Consider the following 18,748-nt stretch of genomic DNA (forward strand, 5'->3'; position numbering starts at 1 on the left):
TGCATTAAAGAGGCCCTGGTCTAATTTGAAGACCTTTATTATATTGTATTTTAGTCTATATAACACTCACTTGGTAGATATTCATAAATAAAGTCTTATGTTGGGGGTTTGATTCGGGCCCAACAGCATTTTTTTTTGCATTGGAGCAGAAAAATGAAAAATATAATGATTTAGAAGATAATCATTGTGTTTGAACATTGATTTTTATTCTGTCAAATATTTTTGGCTTATGAGCAAAAGTGCATTTAGGTCTACTTAATGGTGGCCCTTTTTTCATTTAATGGATAGGTTCCTAATTATTCAAGTGTGTCTTAAAATAACAGTCAGGTGTCCATATAAACAGTGACAGAGGTTTTCCTCGCTGTAATCATTCCTCCTGTTCATTCTGGATATTAAAAGATCCTTCAAATGTGCTTTCAGTGTAAGTGATGGAGGCCAAAATCCACAGTGTGTCCACACAGTCATTTAAAAGTTGATGTGAAGCTTATATTCAGCTTCAGCAGTCTGAGTTAGTCATATCAAGTGGATATCTGACACATTTACAGTCTTTTTAGCATCAAATTCCCTCTTTGTGTTTCCTTGGACAGTGTTTCCCAGTTGAACAGTTGAAGTATAGTAACAAAAAGAGGAACTTTGTCACTAAAAAGACTGTTATGTTGAAAGATATCTACTTTCATTCATTTGGACGGTTGAAGCTTCATATTAGTTTCAGATGAACTTCACAAGGAAACACATTGCACAAAAGGAGGACTGGGGATTTTGTCCTCCAACACTTACATTGTAATCATGAACAGGAATGAGGAATGATTACGGCAAGAGTAACCTGTTTCGATGTCCATTTGGGAACCTGACTAACTGTTTTAACAGACTTTAATAGACTTATAAAAGACAAACAACATAAATAAAAATATACATGTACGCCACAACCTCCACTCTACCTGCTAAGTAATGGAAATCATTAAAAGTCTGTTATAAATAGCAATATCATGATTATAACTTATGTTGTGATATTTATTGTTTTATTTCGCTGTTTGACATGTTTGGTGTCATTGAACGCAGCGCTTTGTGTGTGTGTCCGTGAACGCGCCACCGTTTCATTTTCAAGAAACACAGCCGGGGTTTCTGGTGACGTCACGCAGGAAAGTACACATTCTCACGGTGCTGCATTGACCCGAAAACAACAAGACAGGACGATTCCTAACGAAAACGGCCCATGACATCTTCATAGGAGCCCCAAGTAAGTCTCAAAACGCGTTTTACTAGCACTTCATCGCAAAAAATGCGTCGAAACGTCACGTAACTGGTGTCGAATACTTCATTTCCTAATGCTAGAAAGCTAGTGAATGGCCCCGTCTATTTCCTGGGGGCACATAGGGTTTTGTAAGTAGCTGTTCGCCAGTTAGCCAACAGAAATAATTTGTTTTTCTTTAGTAGACCTTTCAGACTCGTTACTCTTACTGAAATGTGTCGTGTTGGAGGAAGCAGATTACTTATCGTCACAAATCTGACAAACGTTCACATGCAAATATCGTATTAAATATAGCATTAGCCTGGCAGTTGCTCCAGGATGTAATCACGCTCCTGTGCCTTGTAGCTGTATTTAGCTGGTTTAAAACACAAACAGCGCAGTCACTTTGTGTCCACAATTTTTTCAAAAAAAAAACCCAATGCTATTAAATACAGCTGTGTCGGTTATCTGTAGCTGTCATCTAAACGTTATTTCCACACTTTGGTCCAGGTTGCGGTATAACAATGGAGAAACCTCCCTTCAGGCAGAGCCAGAGCTGCGGAGACTGGGAGCTGAAGGAGCGGCTGGGCATGGGCGGCTTTGCCCATGTTTACCTCTACCAGCATCATGTGAGTGTGGAGCCATGTGGCCCTGTTAATGCACACATGTAACCCTGTTACTGCACACATGTAGCCCTGTTACTGTCACACATGTAGCCCTGTTACTGCACACGTTACCTTATTTAGAGAAGAAGAAGGGCAGTGGTGGAAAGTTACTGGGTACATTTACTCAGGTATTTGTACTTTATTTGAGTATGTCCATTTGATATTACTTTATACTTCCACTCCACCACATTTCAGAGGGAAATATTGTACTTTCTACTCCACTACATTTATTTGACAGCTTTACTTACTTTTCAGATGAAGATTTGACACAATGGATAATATAACAAGCTTTTAAAATGCAACACATTGTTAAAGATGAAACCAGTGGTTTCCAACCTTTTTGGCTTTTGATGTCTTACAAAAAGCAGTGTGTAGTCTACTTTTACTGCAATACTTTAACGACATCAAGCTCATAATACTTATGTACTTTTACTGTAGTAGGACTTTTCATGCAGGACTTTTACTTGTAATGGAGTATTTTAAATTGCTGTATTTGTACTTTTACTTAAGTAAAGGCTCTGAGTACTTCTTCCACCACTGAAGAAAGGTATACCTTACATATTAACTATCATAATAACTATATCATTACATATCCTACATCAATTTACTTTTTGGAATTAATAAAGTACTTCAACTAGCTGTCTATTCCGACATTTCACAAGAAGAAATGTAGGAAATAGCGTCTCCAAAACAACATACACTGCTATTGTTTTGATGTTATCATATAATAATGGAGTTTCTGTTCTCTGTTCTGTAGGAAACAAATGAAAAACTAGCTGTGAAAATGTGCCGTCTCGAGCTGACACCAAGAAATAAGGACAGATGGAGCAGAGAAATCCAGATCATGAAGAAGTTTGTATTCATTTTGACCTATTTTCTTCCTGCGGGGACAGTTTGTTTTTACAGCACATTGATTTAAAGACAGTATTAGAGCTGCAACGATGAATCAATTAATTGTTTAGTTGCCAACTAGTTTGATAATCGTCATTTTATGAGGAAAAAAGTCAACATTTTCTGATTCCAGCTTCTCAAATATGAATATTTTCAGGGACTTTTTTTAGTCTTTTATGACAGTAAACTGAATATATGTGGGTTGTGGACTGTTGGTCGGGACAAAAGAAGACATTTGAGGACGTCAACAATCGACGTCAATAATTGACAGATTAACTGATAGTAAAAACAATCATTAGTTGCAGCCCGAGACATGATACAGTGATGTCATGATATTAGAAGTTGTTACGTGAAGAGAAACTACAGACATTTAGTTAGATGAAATATAACCAGCAGAAACTAGATGCAATATTGCAACAGTGGATTAAAATCTTCCTTCTCTCTCACTCAGGTTGAACAATATCAATGTTGTGACAGCCCGAGAAGTCCCGGACGAGATGAGGCACATAGCCTTAAACGACCTTCCGCTGCTGGCCATGGAGTACTGCTCCAGGGGAGACCTGAGGAAGGTGAGGGAGGCTTTAATTTACATCAGTCTGAAACACTCATCTCATAGTCAGGACCGAGTATTAAACTTCAAAACTTTGTTGATACAGACTGAAATGAGTATTCAAGTCAAGTACCGAAAGTTGGCACTGACTGTCTGATCGGACAGAGATAGTGTTTAGTTCCCGGTTATGTTTTAACCAAATGTCTTGTACTTCTAGTTGTGTTTAGACAACATTTAACTTTTGATTACTTTGGCCTATTTTGAGTTTTGTAGAAAAACAAGATGCTGGTATGACGAGAGTCTTCTCAACATGCGTCATATGAAGCAGCTGTTAGCAGAGACTCCAGTCTGCAGTGGAGTGTCCTGCAATTCAGTGTAAAACCTTACAATTACACTGAATTATATTAAATAATTAATTATCAATCAGAAGTTAAGTTTCACTTTCATGTCTCTTCTGTCCACATGCATGTTGCCCCTGCGTGCTTTCGCTTTCTCTCTTTCCCCCTTTTATGTCTTGTTTTTTCTTTCTTCTTACTTTCCCCTCGTTCTCTCTATTTGAGGTCAAAAGATGTGCAAACGATAAAGCTGCAACACTTTCTGTTTGTCATACAGCATATACACCGTTACAGTATATATATATATATATAATCATCCCACGACTGTGCAATAAATATAATAGATTTTTTTATGTGGCGAGTGGCTTATTTGTCCATTTCAGTGTCACCTAATCCTTCATGTGATGTAGATTCACTGTGGATGTGATATTATTTCATTGTCTGGGTTGCAGATGCTGAGTAAACCTGAAAACTGCTGCGGATTGAAAGAGAGCGAAGTGCTTTCTCTACTCAATGATGTCGGTATGTCCAGCGTTTTACTGTGTGCAGCTTCTTCATTCAGACTTTTCTTTTATAGCGTCGTCCTTCGGTCACACAATGTGTTTTTGTGCTCTAGGATCTGGTATCCAGTATCTGCATGAAAACAAGATCATACACAGAGACCTGAAACCTGAAAACATCGTGCTGCAAGATATTAACGGAAAGGTAAACAGCCTCATTTTGATTTTACGGCCGCTCTGTTCGTGCATCTTGAAGAAGAACCCGTCTTATATCTACTTATTCTTGTACAGCTGGTTCACAAAATTATCGACTTGGGCTACGCTAAAGACTTGGACCAGGGCAGTCTGTGTACCTCCTTTGTTGGCACGCTCCAGTACCTGGTAAGCACTCAAGCAAAGTAATTATTTCTTCATCCTCAGATGCACCTAGCTTTATATAATTCTTCTTCCTGCTGTCACAGATGGTATAAATCATAACTGTGTTGGTCTGTAACTGAAAAACAGGTATAAAATAATAAAAAAATGTTGTGATTATGATCAAATATATGATGTTGTGATGCATTTTATTCTCTTTAGGCACCTGAGTTATTTGAGAATAAACCATACACTGTTACTGTGGACTACTGGAGCTTTGGCACAATGATATTTGAATGCAGTTGTGGTTTCCGTCCGTTCCTGCACAACCTGCAACCTGTGCAATGGTAAGTTGACCTCATATTATTCATTACTGTATATATGAGCAGGCTGTATATACTGTGCATAATTACTTACTCACTTCTTTTAACCATTCAGTATTTATTTCAGCACTACTTGCACTTTGTATCCTCTTTGTATGTCGTTGTCCACTAGTTGTTTCTATGTTTATGTTTACATAATAATGGTGTGTTTATGTTTAATTATCTTTGTTCATCTTGTCATCCTTGTGTATCTTTTTGAAGATTGTTGTGCACTTTGAGAGCCACTAAACTGGAGTCACATTCCTCATGTGTGTAAACATACTTGGCTGATAAAACTGATTGTGATAAGCAAAACATTTAGACTTGTAAATTATGCACATTTAGGGATTTATTTCACCAGATAGTCGTCATTTGCTGGATAAAAGCATGTTTGATACTTAAGTTAGCTCTCATAAATCAAGTCCTTGTCAATCTTCTGTATAGTTTAAGTGTTTCTGGTCTTTTGTGTTTGTGTTTCACTTATAAGCGGATCGATTATACGGCAGTGAAAAGCAGTAAGAGTAGATTCACTCCCACACACCTGCAAGATTTCTTCCATGAAGTCAAGGAACAAATGACTGTTGAAAAAATTACACCAATGGCACTGAATCTCTAGAGTTGTTTTCTGCATTTACATCAGATAAAACAGAGTTTGGTATGCAGGCAGACCTCTGCAGTGAAAACGTCTGAAGGCAACAGGCAGAATTTAAAAACTTCAACCTTGTAACAATGATGAGAAGAAAAATACAGCCGCATGTTTGCTTTTGTTCGCAACGTCCAAACAACTTAAGTATCAATACTAAAGTATTTTATTGACACAAAGTAAAACATTTGCCATTATTTCACAAGGAGCATGTTTGGATGACTAGACTAGTTGTATTTACAGGGACTTGTGCTATTTATGCATAATATCTTATCTACAAGTGGCTTGGAACAACAAGAGACTGCATCTTCTTGCCAACAAGTTCATTTTGAAGAAATGTTTGCTTTTTTTTTTCTGTGAAGCTACTTTATCATTTTATGCTGTGCATTCGCAATATTCAAAGTTTTATAATGAAGTCATTTTAAGATGTGAAACTATCCGTCGTTTCTTCCTCTCTACAGGGCCAGCAAAGTGCGGAATAAAGGTCCCAAAGACATCATGGCTGTAGAGGAACTGAACGGAGAAGTCAGGTTCTCCACACATCTCCCCTACCCCAACAACCTCAGCAGGTTAGGACCCTCTGACTGCTAAAATCATCAAAGATATGGCAGCTGTTCTATAAATATGATGACTTCAAACTGTATTTATGAGTGATTTTATTTCCTCTTCTCTATGGACAAGGACAAGCCTTTTAACTTGTGCTGTCGTAATTAAAATGAAAGGCAGAATAGATTCGAGCATTTGCACAGTGGTTGCTTTCTCTCCTTGAGTGCATGTTTTATTTTTTTATGATACAGGACACTGTTGGAGCCAATGGAAGCGCTGCTTCAGCTGATGTTAAAGTGGGATCCTGTCCAGAGAGGCGGCAAAGTCAACACAGACACCAAGAAGCCGCTGTGCTTTGAAGTGCTGGAGCAGATCCTGAGTATGAAGGTGAGTAACTGGCAGCACTTTGATCAGTGTTTTTGAGCCTGCTGTATGTGGGTTAGCAGTGATTGTCAACACATTTCTCTTCTCGGATGGTCTTCATCTCTAAAATGCTGTGAAAATGTGGATGGTCATCATGAGAGCAGGTTATTATTTGAAAAAGTTACTACAGATATGATACCTGAGTTTCAGTAGTGATACAAAAACATGTTCAACCATTTAACAAAAGAAGTCCTCAAATGTTAAATGTTGTCTTAACAAAAAAAGGTAGAAAACCATTTGATATAATGGTGTAAAACTATCCGATCAGAGGACGAGTAAACGAGAGTAGGAACAGTTTTCTTGATACGTGATAGACAACATTTCTGTGAACTGATTAGAGGTGATGTTGTGACATTTAAATGTTTTTGCCTCTGTGTCTTCAGGTCGTCCACATCCTGAACATGACCACAGCGCAGGTTCACTCCTTCCAGCTGACGCCAGACGAGAGTCTCCACAGTCTGCAGAAACGTATCGAGGCCGAGACCAAGATCGACGTGGTGAACCAGGAGCTGCTGCAGGAGACGGGAGTGTCTCTGGACCCCAGGAAGCCCGCCGCACAGTGCGTCCTAGAGGGAGTGGTAGGTTGACTCTCGTGCAGCTCGGATGTCAGCGTCGCTCCTGTGCAACAACAGAGGTAGAAATTAAAGACGAAAAAAGGAAATACAGTCATTTTCAAACACTGTAATTTCCTTTCTAAACTCCTTATTGAATGCTTGGCAAGTTGGTCAAGTTGCACACAAGAGGTTCAGTCAGGTTATATTTCACCTGGCACAGATCCTAGCAGGACATTTCAAAAACACTCCTTCAGCTTTGAGTGAAACTTTGAAACTGATCTGCTGGTGTTAAGAACTTTTATTATGGGCGTCTTAAACCGAGGGGTTTAAGAGACTGGCCATGTACTGGCAACGTCCCACAACTGGAGACATTTTTTGCATTTTGTCATCTTCCAACTCTCATGTCCTGTTGGACTGTCTACTGTTTGCTGTCTCTAATAAAGGTGAAAATGGCAAAAAAAACCCACCTTCATTATGTTTAAGTCTCCCATTGGAACTATTACAAAGATAGGAACAAGTGCAAAAGACTTGATCTCAGTGCTAAAAACCAAAATGATGCAGAATAAGCTGCGTTTGCAGGTGTTACGATTCATACCACACTCGCTGTATGTCCGTTTAGGGACTTTATATCACTCAGCATTGCTCTTGTGAGCTACAGGTGTGTTGAAGTGGTGATTTTCTTCTGTCCTGTGTAGAGAGGCTGGGATAGCTACATCGTCTACCTGTTTGACAAGAGCATCACCAAGTACTCCGGCCCTTTCAGTGCCAGACATCTTCCTGATAAAGTCAACACTATCGGTGAGTTTATGTCAACATCTGTCTGCTGATTATACTGTTAAATGTAACATATTTTAATATGTTTAACAGCTCACAGGATTCATTAGTTTCTACAGATTCTTCATTCCTCTTCTTCTCGTCTCAATTAGCTTTACTGGTATAAAAGCTATCAATTATCGTCCGCTCCTTGAAAACCCCGATCCACAACATAGTGCACCTGTCATGGTGTCTTGTTTTAACTTTGCAGTACAAGAGGCCAAAACGCAGCTGCCCCTGGTGGTGCTGAAGAAGGTTTGGGGTGAAGCAGTGAGCTACATCTGCGGCCTGAAGGAGGACTACAGCAGGCTTTTCCAAGGACAGAGAGCCGCTATGTGAGTTGCATGACATGATCTGTCATTTCCGTAACCACAAATCATGAGGTATAGTCTCACTCAAATGAAAGGTCTGAGGTCTTCAACACAAAAATATCAGTTTTATTTCTGTTTACAAATGTTACTGGTGTAAACAAACTCTTAACAGCATCAGAAAACTTTGAGTTGTAGTTGTTGTCGGATGTTAGTCCATTTATTAAAAGGCCTGTCAAAGTTTAATCTTGTTTATGAGGCAGGGCTACACCTTTGTTTACATTTTATTGCTGATTGTGCCTTAAATAAACAACTCAACTTGACAGTTTAACGCGGCTGAGTCTAAGTTGCCAAACGATGTTAATAATCTGCCTGAATGTAAGGGATGATAGGTAAACCTGTCACTCAGACCAGAAATAACACAGGAAGTCTCATGACCACAAAACCACATTTCATTACTGTTGAAGAACCTGCAGGAAATCATAGAGGCAGAATCTATAATGTTGTTTACTCCAGGTGTGCTGGAGCATATGCTGGTTTACCCTGATGAGAACAGATAGAGTACAGTCACAGAGAGCTCTACAAGCTAGTTATGCAACTATGTAAGATAAGATAAGAAGGTTGATATCTTCCATGTAGGATATAAGTTCATAACTCACGACACCAACGACTCCACGTTCAAGGAGACGTTTTTTTTCGTCCACAGTACAATAAAATCCTCGACAATTATCGCAACATTGAAAACGTTTGATTGGATATTGTTGTTATAACTCTCGTCTGGTTCTTGCAAAGTATTTGAACATGTAATCCTGTAGAGGAGAGGCCATCGTGACTTGGAGAAAGCTTTCTGTGTTTTCTTTATTAGTTTTTGGAGGGTGTGGCAGCCAGTGACACACAGTCACCAACAGCTTCAGATGCTCCAAACAGCTTCCTCTCTACAGAAACTCGTGCAAATTGTGTTCAGAGTAACTTCCGTCAAGAATTGAACCGGGGTCTTTGCTGTGATGTTGATTTTGAGCCTTCAGACCTTTCTTCTAAGTTTTTGTCTCCTCCTTCTCCCTCCAGGTTGAGCCTCCTGCGCTACAACACCAACCTGACCCGGTGTAAAAACAGCATGTTCGGCTTCTCACAGCAGCTGAAAGCCAAGCTGGACTTCTTCAAGAGCAGCATCCAGTACGACCTGGAGAAGTACAGCGATCAAATGCACTATGGCATATGTGAGTTTATTGGCAGCTGTTTTGATTTGATTCTTACCCTCATACTAATAAAGAAAGTTTACATCTGGGAATATTTTTATAGTTTGTTCTGATGAGTTGTCTGTTCGTCCAAAGCCTCTGAAAAGATGCTGAAGGCCTGGCAGGAGAACGAGGAACGAGCTGCTGCTTTTGCACAGGTAACGCAACGTTTTAAAAACATTTTCTTCAACTTTTCTGTAACGTATCTCAGCACAAATCCTCATGGCGTTCGTCCTTGTGTGTGTGTGTGTGTGTGTGTGTGTGATTCCCGGTTTGTCCTGCAGGTGGCGGAGGTGAGCCATCTGGATGATGAGATCATGGCTCTGCACTCTGAGATAGTGGAGCTTCAGAGGAGCCCTTACGCCCGTCGCCAAGGAGACAAGATGGAACAGCTGTGAGTGTTAATTGGGGGTCTGACCTGAGGAGACGCTACACCACAACATGACATCTATATTTATTATTGATCAACAGTCATCTTTCTTACATGTTTTGTTGATTTAAAAGGCACAAATAATGCTCACAGTAGCTGAAGCCTGCAGGTTCTTGTGTTGGTTTGTCAGCATGTAGTAAATCATATTACAGCTGCAACGATTAGTTGATTGATCGATTTATTACCAGCTATGAAATTAATCGACAACTGTTTTGATAATCGATTAAGAAGAAAATGTCTAAATTCTCTGATTCCAGCTTCTCAAATGTTAATATTTTCAGGTTTATTTAGTCTTTATTTAGACAGTAAACTGAATATTTTTGGTTTTTATGGACAAAACAAGACATTTGAGGACGTCACCTCGGTCTGTGGGAAACAGTGAACAACATTTTTCACCATTTTCTGACATTTTATGGACTAAACAACATAATAATGAGTACAGATGTTTTCTCTGGCCGCATGACATAAAAATGGTGATATCGTTTAGTTTTCCATTCATTACTCCAACACTTTGGTCCAGAGTGAGATATCTTGACGTATTAGTAATCATTTTTGATCAGACTGCTGATCGTTTGTACTTTCTTTATTAATAATGATCCGATCCTCAGACCTTCATCAGACAAAAACAATTTGATCAAATCAGAATGTTTTTTTTATCAGATGAAGGTGCATCAGGTTAAAATCATCAAGAGAAAAGTCATCAATAATGTGGATTCTGTAGTTTCTTCTCAGTCAGGAGGTTTTGCACCAGTTGATTAGACTTCATGCATTTTTTTATTTATTTTTTTTTACATGTAATTTCCTGATCAAACACATTTATTTAGAGATTAGGTTGTTTTCAGACCTGCATTATTGAGTCGGGTTGAACTGGACTCTGTTTAGTATGTCGCCTTCTTGATATTTAGGCCAATAGGAGCTCCTTCAGGACCTTCTTCCTGTGTTTATTTTCTCACTCTTCCCCCGCGACACATCTGATCATTGACAGGAGTGATGTGATTCGGTTCACTTGAAATTCTTGAAACCGAACCAGGAGGGAAATGTTGATCAACTCCTCCAGTGATTCGGACCGAACTAGAGGAGAGTAGAGGAGCTTGGGGTACATATCTGGAACAGCAAATCATGCTAGACGGGGGTTAAAAAACAAACCGTCCTCTTTTCTGCAGTGAATGTCTTAAAGCGTTTTAAAACATGCTGCGTTAGATATTTTAAAGACCACAAAAGAAACAGCTGTCAGTCTTCATTTGAGTTTTCCTGGTATTTGCTGTCACGGCGCATCAGCAGCGGCTTTAAAATTCAGTCTGGTAAATATTTAAATCTGAAAAAATGTTATTGCATTGCAGAGAAGAAAAGGCGATCGAGCTCTACAAGCAACTGAAGATGAAATGCAAAAGTAAGAAACACTTATTTATTCATCACTTATTGTCAGTCAAAATGTTATGTTAGGATGATCTTACTTCTCCTCAAACTGAGACGTTTGTTCTGTGGTTTATATGATGCTTTTTTTTTTTTTTTTCCAGCACCTGAACCAGATGTGAGCAGCGACAGCTCCGAGATGGTGAAAGCCATCATTCAGACAGTCCAGAACCAAGACAAGGTCCTCAAAGATCTGTACACCCACCTCAGGTAAAACTCCTCAAACACAGTCAGAGGGTTTTATTTTACTCAGAATATCAGACGTGTAGATTCACTTTGAACATGACCTCTATGATTTCCTCCACTTGTTGTCTTACTAGTATTCATTTAGTGTATTCTATGATTATAAAACAACCCATTTGGTGCTTCGGGGAGCCACAATGCTTCTACTGTATGTTAAAATCTGGCCCCGTCTGGTCTCGTCCCAACAGTAAGATCCTGATCAGCAAACAGAAGATCATTGACTTGTTTCCACGAATTGAGAAAACTCTGGAGAGCATCAAGGATGCTGACAACACGGTCATGCAGATGCAGATCAAGAGACAGAGAGAGTTCTGGCATTTACTGAAGATCGCCTGTGTAAGTGATTCTACACATTTTTTATTTTTAACCAGGTCGGAGTTCAGTTTTGTTTTTTCATTTCCGCTGCTCAGAATCTACATTTTGTCCAAGTGGGGCCCACAGTTAGAGATGTGCTGTTAAACTGTTTTTACAATATACTGCGGTGAAACATGCTGACGGTACCAATACAGCAATACAGAGCAGCTCCTGCCTTCATTATTAGCAGAAGGCACTTTCTGTCAGTCGAACAGGTGCAGAACAACCACAGCGCAGAGAACAAGGCTCCTGTCGAGCTCCAGCTACTCGGGTCAAACATCAATTTCATCAAAGAAAATGAATGAATGGATGCGTAGAATCTAATTTATCTAGACACTGAGCTGCATTTAAAGTATTTCCCAGTCAGCTGTCTTTTGTTTACAGTGTTTAAACTGTTGCTAATGTTATTTCTTATGCAGTTATGCAGAGTTCAACGAAGCCGCAACATACATACCATTTAACTATACTGTAGGGCTAATAGCAGGATTTCAGGAAGCGTGATTATCTTGATAATACAGTTTACTGTGATATTTTTAGCGACCGTAATCGTAGCGTGAAACTTTGATACCAGCACATCCCTACCAACAGCCTCAGACTGTGAAAGCTCTGGAAAGCTCGAGCTTATAAGTCAGTCCTGTGTGTCAGCGTTTTCTCTCCAGCTGTGGTTCTTTCTGTTCTTTGTTACCTCCTCAGACTTGGCCGCTCTAAGTTACCAAAAACATCAGCGGACAGCGGGAGGGTGTGCTGGGTGCATTCCTTTTGTGGGAGAAAGACGGCATGTTTATTCTGGAGAAATGAGATCTGGAGCACACAGTTAGAGTGAAGAGCTTTTCATATCAGGGTTCTCACATCTGACGAAGATGTGCTTTATGTTGAAATATTACCGGCTGAACTTTACTAACAGCTCTTACTGAAACTGTTTACTCCAGATCTTGTCTCAGCCTGTTGAGGCAAATTCAAGTTTCATACTGACAGCATGTTATTTCTGCACGTATCGGTATGATTTTTCTCCATTTTTCTGCCCTGCAGGCTCAGAACTCGTCACGGAACTCGATAGCAGCGAGTCCCGAGTCGTCCAACCTGCTGCAGGTTTCTCAGTGGTCACAGTCGGCACAACCTGTCAGCTCCCCGCATCCTCTCACCTCCCTACCCGGGCCAAACGACAGGTGACTGATTGATTAATGGATTCATTCATTCATTCATGGGGTGACTTATGTTGTTGATCTTATTTAAACCTGATGACCTGATTTTTTTTATTTTTTGGTCACTTGGGGGCAGCAGGAACAAGTATTTCCTGATGACGCTGACACATCATCACCTATTAAGTTGATATGTTGAACATGTTAGCAAACAGTTGTTTATTTCCACATCCAGCAGTTACGGAGCAACATTATCATTCTTGTGGAGTCGTGTTTCTGTCCACCTGGTGAATGAAACTCCAATATTCACTCTCTTTCAGCTCTGTTTTTACTCTCTACCAACACCTGAGGGAAATATTTGGCTCTTCAGCTGCTAAATGTTCCGCTAAGTTCACCAGCTAGTCTACAGCTAACTGTGTCTGTTTGCTGTTTGGTGCTTAGCAAGTAGCGTACAGAAAGTACTTGCGCCAAAAACGACAGACACTATGAGAGCGCTGGGAGTGAAGCAAAACAGTAAAGTTGCAGCCGGACAGATAAACGATGAGCTATAAAGCTCCGTAAAGCCGAGGGGAGCTGCAGATTCACTGATAATTCCCTTTAGGTTCATCACTAAGAGTTACAACCAAACACATTACACACTGTCAGACTGTCAGACACTGTACATTGTTATTATGAAAAATATCAATTACATAGCTGTTTAAAAGTGAGGTATAATTAATATTTCTATGTCAACAATGGGTCAAATGACTGTCTGTAAAAGTGAATGGTGTCTCTAATAGTGATGACAGAATTATCACCAGACTCTGAAGTTTCCCTCCGGCTTTACAGAGTATTTCAGTTTCTCTTAGTTCATTGCGTTGACATCTTTACTGTTTTCGTTCAGTCTCAAGGCTCTCATTGTTATTTTCGGACACAGCAGGCAACTGTTTTCAGAGAAAAAGCTCTATGAACCCACTGTACACAACCTGCTCAGCACCAAACAACAGACAGAGACAGTTAGCAACTGAAATAAAACTTTATAGATCCCCAGAAGGGAAATTCACATGTTACAGCAGTGCAGGATACAAGCAAACAGACAAGAGCTAGGAGTGATAAATATAAACAAAACAAAGGGTCAAAGGGTAGACAAGCTGGTGAACATAGTGGAACATTTAGCAGCTAAACACCAAAGCTAAAAGAGAGTGAATATTGGACTTATATTCACGAGGTGGACAGAAACACGACTCCAAATGAATGATAAATAAGGGTAAATAAGCAACTGTTTGCCAACAAGTTCAACATATAAACTTAAAAGTTTACGTCTTATGTTTAGAGTTTGTTTTCGCTGCACCCAGGAAACCAAAAAAATCAGTTAACGCTGATTTAAACCTTCCACATATACTGTAGTTGAATTTAACCTAAAACTATTTGTCGAGTATTGATTACACACAGATGACCTCTGTTCAACTCATAACAAGTTTTCTAACCAGCAGCCTTCCACAGATGATTTAAGTGTGTCGGTTATTTTGTTTTCTGCTGTGTTTGTACTTAATTAGATTTAAACTTATAGTGATTTGATTAGTTTGTTTGTTTTCTGTTGGTCAGTGTAAATAAATCTTGTGATTCATTGTTGACTGGTGCGTTGTTCATGTTCATAAAATATGAAAAAAAAACCTCATGTAGCCACGATGAACATCCATACCTCTTCCATAACCGCAACAAACAAAGAATCTTTTTTGTGTTTGTTCTGATCATTAGTTGGGAACAGCTGTTGACCTTCAGTGTAATATATTCATGCTACAGTCATGTGTACTGTAAACACTTGTATACATGGTTGGCATCACTCTGTAACCAGTAACATACTAAACACATTGTATATATGATGGACGTCTCGTGTGATGAAACGGAGGCTAACGGGCTCGACGTGTGTTCACTTCCTGCAGTGATGCTGCTCCGCGTCTGCTGCAGGAGAACCAGAAGTACCTCAGTCAGCTGACCAGTCTGATGCAGGAGGCGGCGGACGATCAGGCCAAAAGCATAGTGGTGAGTTCACTGCCTTTTTAATCTGTGCTGTTTCACTTCTCCTGGAAGGTTTTTTTTTTTTATTGCAAAACAAACAGCTGTCAAGTTAGATTTAAATTTTAAATCTTCAAATGCAAGTCAGGTTTGGAGAAACTGGAAAATGATTTAAATGTCAGTTTTCTACCAATGTCATCAAGTTACCTTCATAGTTTTTTGGGGTTTTTTGCCAAACACATGATTTTTTTTGGCTGTCCACTCCATTAACATGCATGAGGAGGGCAAAATATTAGGAACACTTCTCAATATAATGCACTGGAGTACACCACCACCACCACCACCCACCACGACTTTAATTATAATCATAAAGGTAGAATTATCACTTTTCTTATAATTAGTGCCTTTACATGCACTTAAAGTGACCTGGTTACTCAGAAAAACCAGGTTTCGTGAGTTATCAGGAAAGGCGCTGACGTGCACTATAGTAACCTGGTTCCTGTGAATCCGTGTGCACATGCAGCAGATCAGTAACCAGAGTCCTCCCTTAACCACCAACCTTACTGTGGACGTGTGGCTCACTGAAGATGCTCCTTCCTTCCTTCCTTCCTTACTTCTTCTTTATTTTGTTTGTGGTGTGTGTGTCATAGCAGCTTGACAGCACAGTCAGAGACACACATGCAGACAGAAAGTCTCACCTCACAAAAGTGTCCGTATATAACAAATGACCAAATGTTCAGTGGTGGAAATTTACTTATTCAGATTTCGAAACGCTACTTTGTGTTAGTTTCACTTCTAGTCTGAGTGAAAATGACTGAAACTCCCAGGAAGAACCTGCAATAACGTGTTTCAGATGATATTTCTGCTGAATTCTACTGTGTCATCTCAACTCTTTAACAACTCGGTTTTCCTTCCCTTTTTTCAAGGACCAAGACTGGAGCTGGACGAAATACGAAACCCTAACGACAAAATTAAAAAAGCGAAACGCGTAAGCGGTGTCGCGTCCTCCGTCCCTCCGCCTGTGCTCCGAGTAACACTAAGGACTGTGAAGCTGTTAACAGAGCGAGTGCAGCGCCGTAAACGTTGTACAGTTGTACATGGACTATGGATATTCTCTTTAAAAAAAAAAAAAAAAAATAAGAAAGAAAAAAAAACACGGCGTTTTACACACATGCTCAGTGGTGTTTGTCCGCTCCCATCGTCTCACATGGTGGAAAGTTTGAGAATATTCTTGTTTTTTTTGTTTGTTTTTTTTTATAAGAGAAAACAATGAAGCTGTGTCACTCTACTTTTTCCTTTTTTGCTGCACAACAATATTCATCATAATTCATAAAAAGAAAACACATACAAATGATGCTGATTTCTACTGTTACTGCAAAAATCGAGCAAACTGTAGCACCAGACTTTCGGAGGTTTGGATCCATCACGTGGAAGAATATCGGACAGAAACATGGGAACTCGTTCAACCTCGTGACATACACAAGGAAAACACAGGAAGTGGTTCGGGGGTGGGGAGGGGAAGGAGGGGGAGGTAGAGGAGGAAATTACAATCAAGCAAACAGCACTTTGATACTCCCATGTATCCTTTCTGTAAAGAGTTGTTCCAGGCTGCCAGAACTGTCACAAAATTTACAGTCATGACGAGACAGAAACTCATGTTCAATTTGATATATTTTACTATAATCATTCTGGGGTTTAGATTATATGTAAATGTTGATTTGATTTTTTTTTTTTTTAATAAAGTGTTATATATATATATATCATAGACAGAAGTCTTAGTGATGATATATCATAATAAATGTGACAGAAGTGGCTGGCCATTATGTTTATACCATGTTGATACTATGCGTCTGTCTTTTTAATTGTTCTGTAGATACAATGAGGTTCTGTTGTCTCATTTACGTGCACATACTATTCACTGGATTGTTTCTGCTGCGTTCAAGTCACACGGAGAGCTGAAATGATTAGTCACTAAATCAATAGACAGTAAATTAGTTGTTTCAGTCGAACAGTCTCTCATTCCGGCTTCTCCGATGTGACCATCTGTCACTTTTCTGTGTCTGATATGACAGGAAATGGAGTATTTTAGCACGTTGGATTTCTGCTTAGAGTGATTTTTAGATGTCACCTTCAGCTCTGGGAATTTATAAAAGGGTGTGTGTCACTATTTTCTGATATCTGCCAAAAAAAAAAGTTAATTCAATTAATCAAGGAAATAATCTGCAAATTAATCAGTAATGAAAATAATCATTAGTTGCAGCCCTGATGAAATGAAAGTTAATTACCAGTTTCCCAGTTGTAAAGAATGTGACCTGCCAAGAACTGCAAATAAATGTGTATGTTTCAAATAACTCTGCTGAAATACATCAAATGTCAACATTTATGTTCAGTGTTGTACACGATCCCTTATAAACAAACAAATAAATACAATAAAATTCATAATTACATCTGGGAAGTTCAGGTTTTACAGAAAAGCTCCGATATATCCAATATGATGCTTAAACAAAAACAAACAGTAATGTCTTACTTCAGTCATTTAAAGTAATTTAACTGACATTTCATGCGTGTAGTGTTAATTGTGTGTTTTAACCCTCACATGACTCTGCAATCATTAACAGTCTTGAGTTGTCTGAACGCTCGTAAATAAGGCTGCCTTTTTCATTGATTAATCTGGCGATTATCTGGTTAATTGTTTTGTCTATAAAAAGTCAGAAAATAGTGAAAAACGTCTGTTTACATTTCCCAGAGCTCAAACAGCTTCTTTTAACCAAGCATCAGTCTAAAAGCTGAATATATTCATTTTAAAATTATTAAAAGAAAAATAGAGAAAAGCAGAAAATCTTGACACGTGAGAAGCTGTAACCAGAGAATATTTGGCATTTTTGCCTGAAGAAATAACTCGATTCAGAGCTGAAACAATTAATCGATTATCGTAAGAGTGAGTTTTCAACATGAGAATCTACCATTGACCCATCACTGTATGACGTGAACGCAGCATTATACATGAAGTGTGACACGACCTGGTTTCTGTAAAACATCTCGGCATCATCGACCAGCGACTGACAGAGAAACGAGAAGATGTGAGAGCAGAGATGCTCGCAGGAGAGTAAACGGTTGAATGTACTGCAGTTACACCGTCGTGTGTTTACTGTATCGTCACGCGGTTACTTCGGGCCAGAGAGAAATTAAACTTCTGAGTTGTATTTATGAAGTTGAAGTGCAATGGAATATATATATATATTTTTTTGTATTTAATTAACTCGATTTGTCAGTTTTTCTTTCCTTTTGAGTATTTGTTTCCATCTTATGGTTTTAAACTCGTCTCTGAATGTTTAATTTTTAGCAATTACATTGTATAAAGATCCAATGTTTGCCTGGTAATAAAATAAAAATGACTTTGGCATGATTCTGCTGTTGATGGTTTTGCAGTCGGTTTGCCGTTCTGGTGAATTTTGGATTGTTTGATTCGGTTTTAAACCACATGACCCAGTGTTCAGTTCAGTCTCATCAGCGGAAATTTAGCCAAAACAGACAACAGAAAACAATAAAAACCTGACCCAGACTGGATTTTTGAGGCCGATGTTGATATTTGTTTACAGAAGCACATATTTCCTTTAAATATCTGTCTTTTTCAAATAATAGTGATTAATTGTGTTGTGGAGGGAATTTTACAGTGTAAAAATAAACCCATCAGTGTTTTCTCATGGACAAACTATGTAATGGTCGAAGTATTCAGATTCTTTATTGAAGTAAAATCACCAACACAT

The 18,748-nt window shown here is 39.0% G+C and overlaps 1 protein-coding gene across 1 annotated transcript; it reads left to right on the top strand.

The window, feature by feature from the left end:
* Positions 1-1,110: 1,110 nt before the first annotated feature.
* On the top strand, positions 1,111-18,387 carry LOC122971234 (inhibitor of nuclear factor kappa-B kinase subunit alpha-like). The gene is made up of 22 exons (XM_044337800.1): positions 1,111-1,237; positions 1,739-1,857; positions 2,651-2,745; positions 3,236-3,353; positions 4,122-4,191; positions 4,286-4,374; positions 4,461-4,550; positions 4,746-4,870; positions 5,990-6,097; positions 6,326-6,461; positions 6,881-7,075; positions 7,747-7,849; positions 8,076-8,199; positions 9,238-9,389; positions 9,504-9,565; positions 9,692-9,801; positions 11,178-11,227; positions 11,355-11,460; positions 11,682-11,829; positions 12,877-13,013; positions 14,909-15,008; positions 15,908-18,387. The coding sequence occupies exons 2-22, from the start codon at positions 1,753-1,755 to the stop codon at positions 15,971-15,973; spliced, it is 2,289 nt and encodes a 762-aa protein (XP_044193735.1). The 5' UTR covers positions 1,111-1,237; positions 1,739-1,752; the 3' UTR covers positions 15,974-18,387.
* Positions 18,388-18,748: the final 361 nt, after the last annotated feature.

This window comes from Thunnus albacares, chromosome 20, assembly GCF_914725855.1.
Source record: "Thunnus albacares chromosome 20, fThuAlb1.1, whole genome shotgun sequence".
Lineage (NCBI taxonomy): Eukaryota > Metazoa > Chordata > Actinopteri > Scombriformes > Scombridae > Thunnus > Thunnus albacares.

What these genes read in the sequence shown, in the direction of transcription:
- LOC122971234 (XM_044337800.1), top strand. Translation starts at nt 1,753, where the DNA reads ATGGAGAAACCTCCCTTCAGGCAGAGCCAGAGCTGCGGAGACTGGGAG. An exon ending in GGAGACAAGATGGAACAGCT is followed by an intron (nt 9,802 to 11,177) that starts GTGAGTGTTAAT and finishes ATTGCATTGCAG; the next exon opens with AGAAGAAAAGGCGATCGAGC. An exon ending in ATCAGGCCAAAAGCATAGTG is followed by an intron (nt 15,009 to 15,907) that starts GTGAGTTCACTG and finishes CCTTTTTTCAAG; the next exon opens with GACCAAGACTGGAGCTGGAC.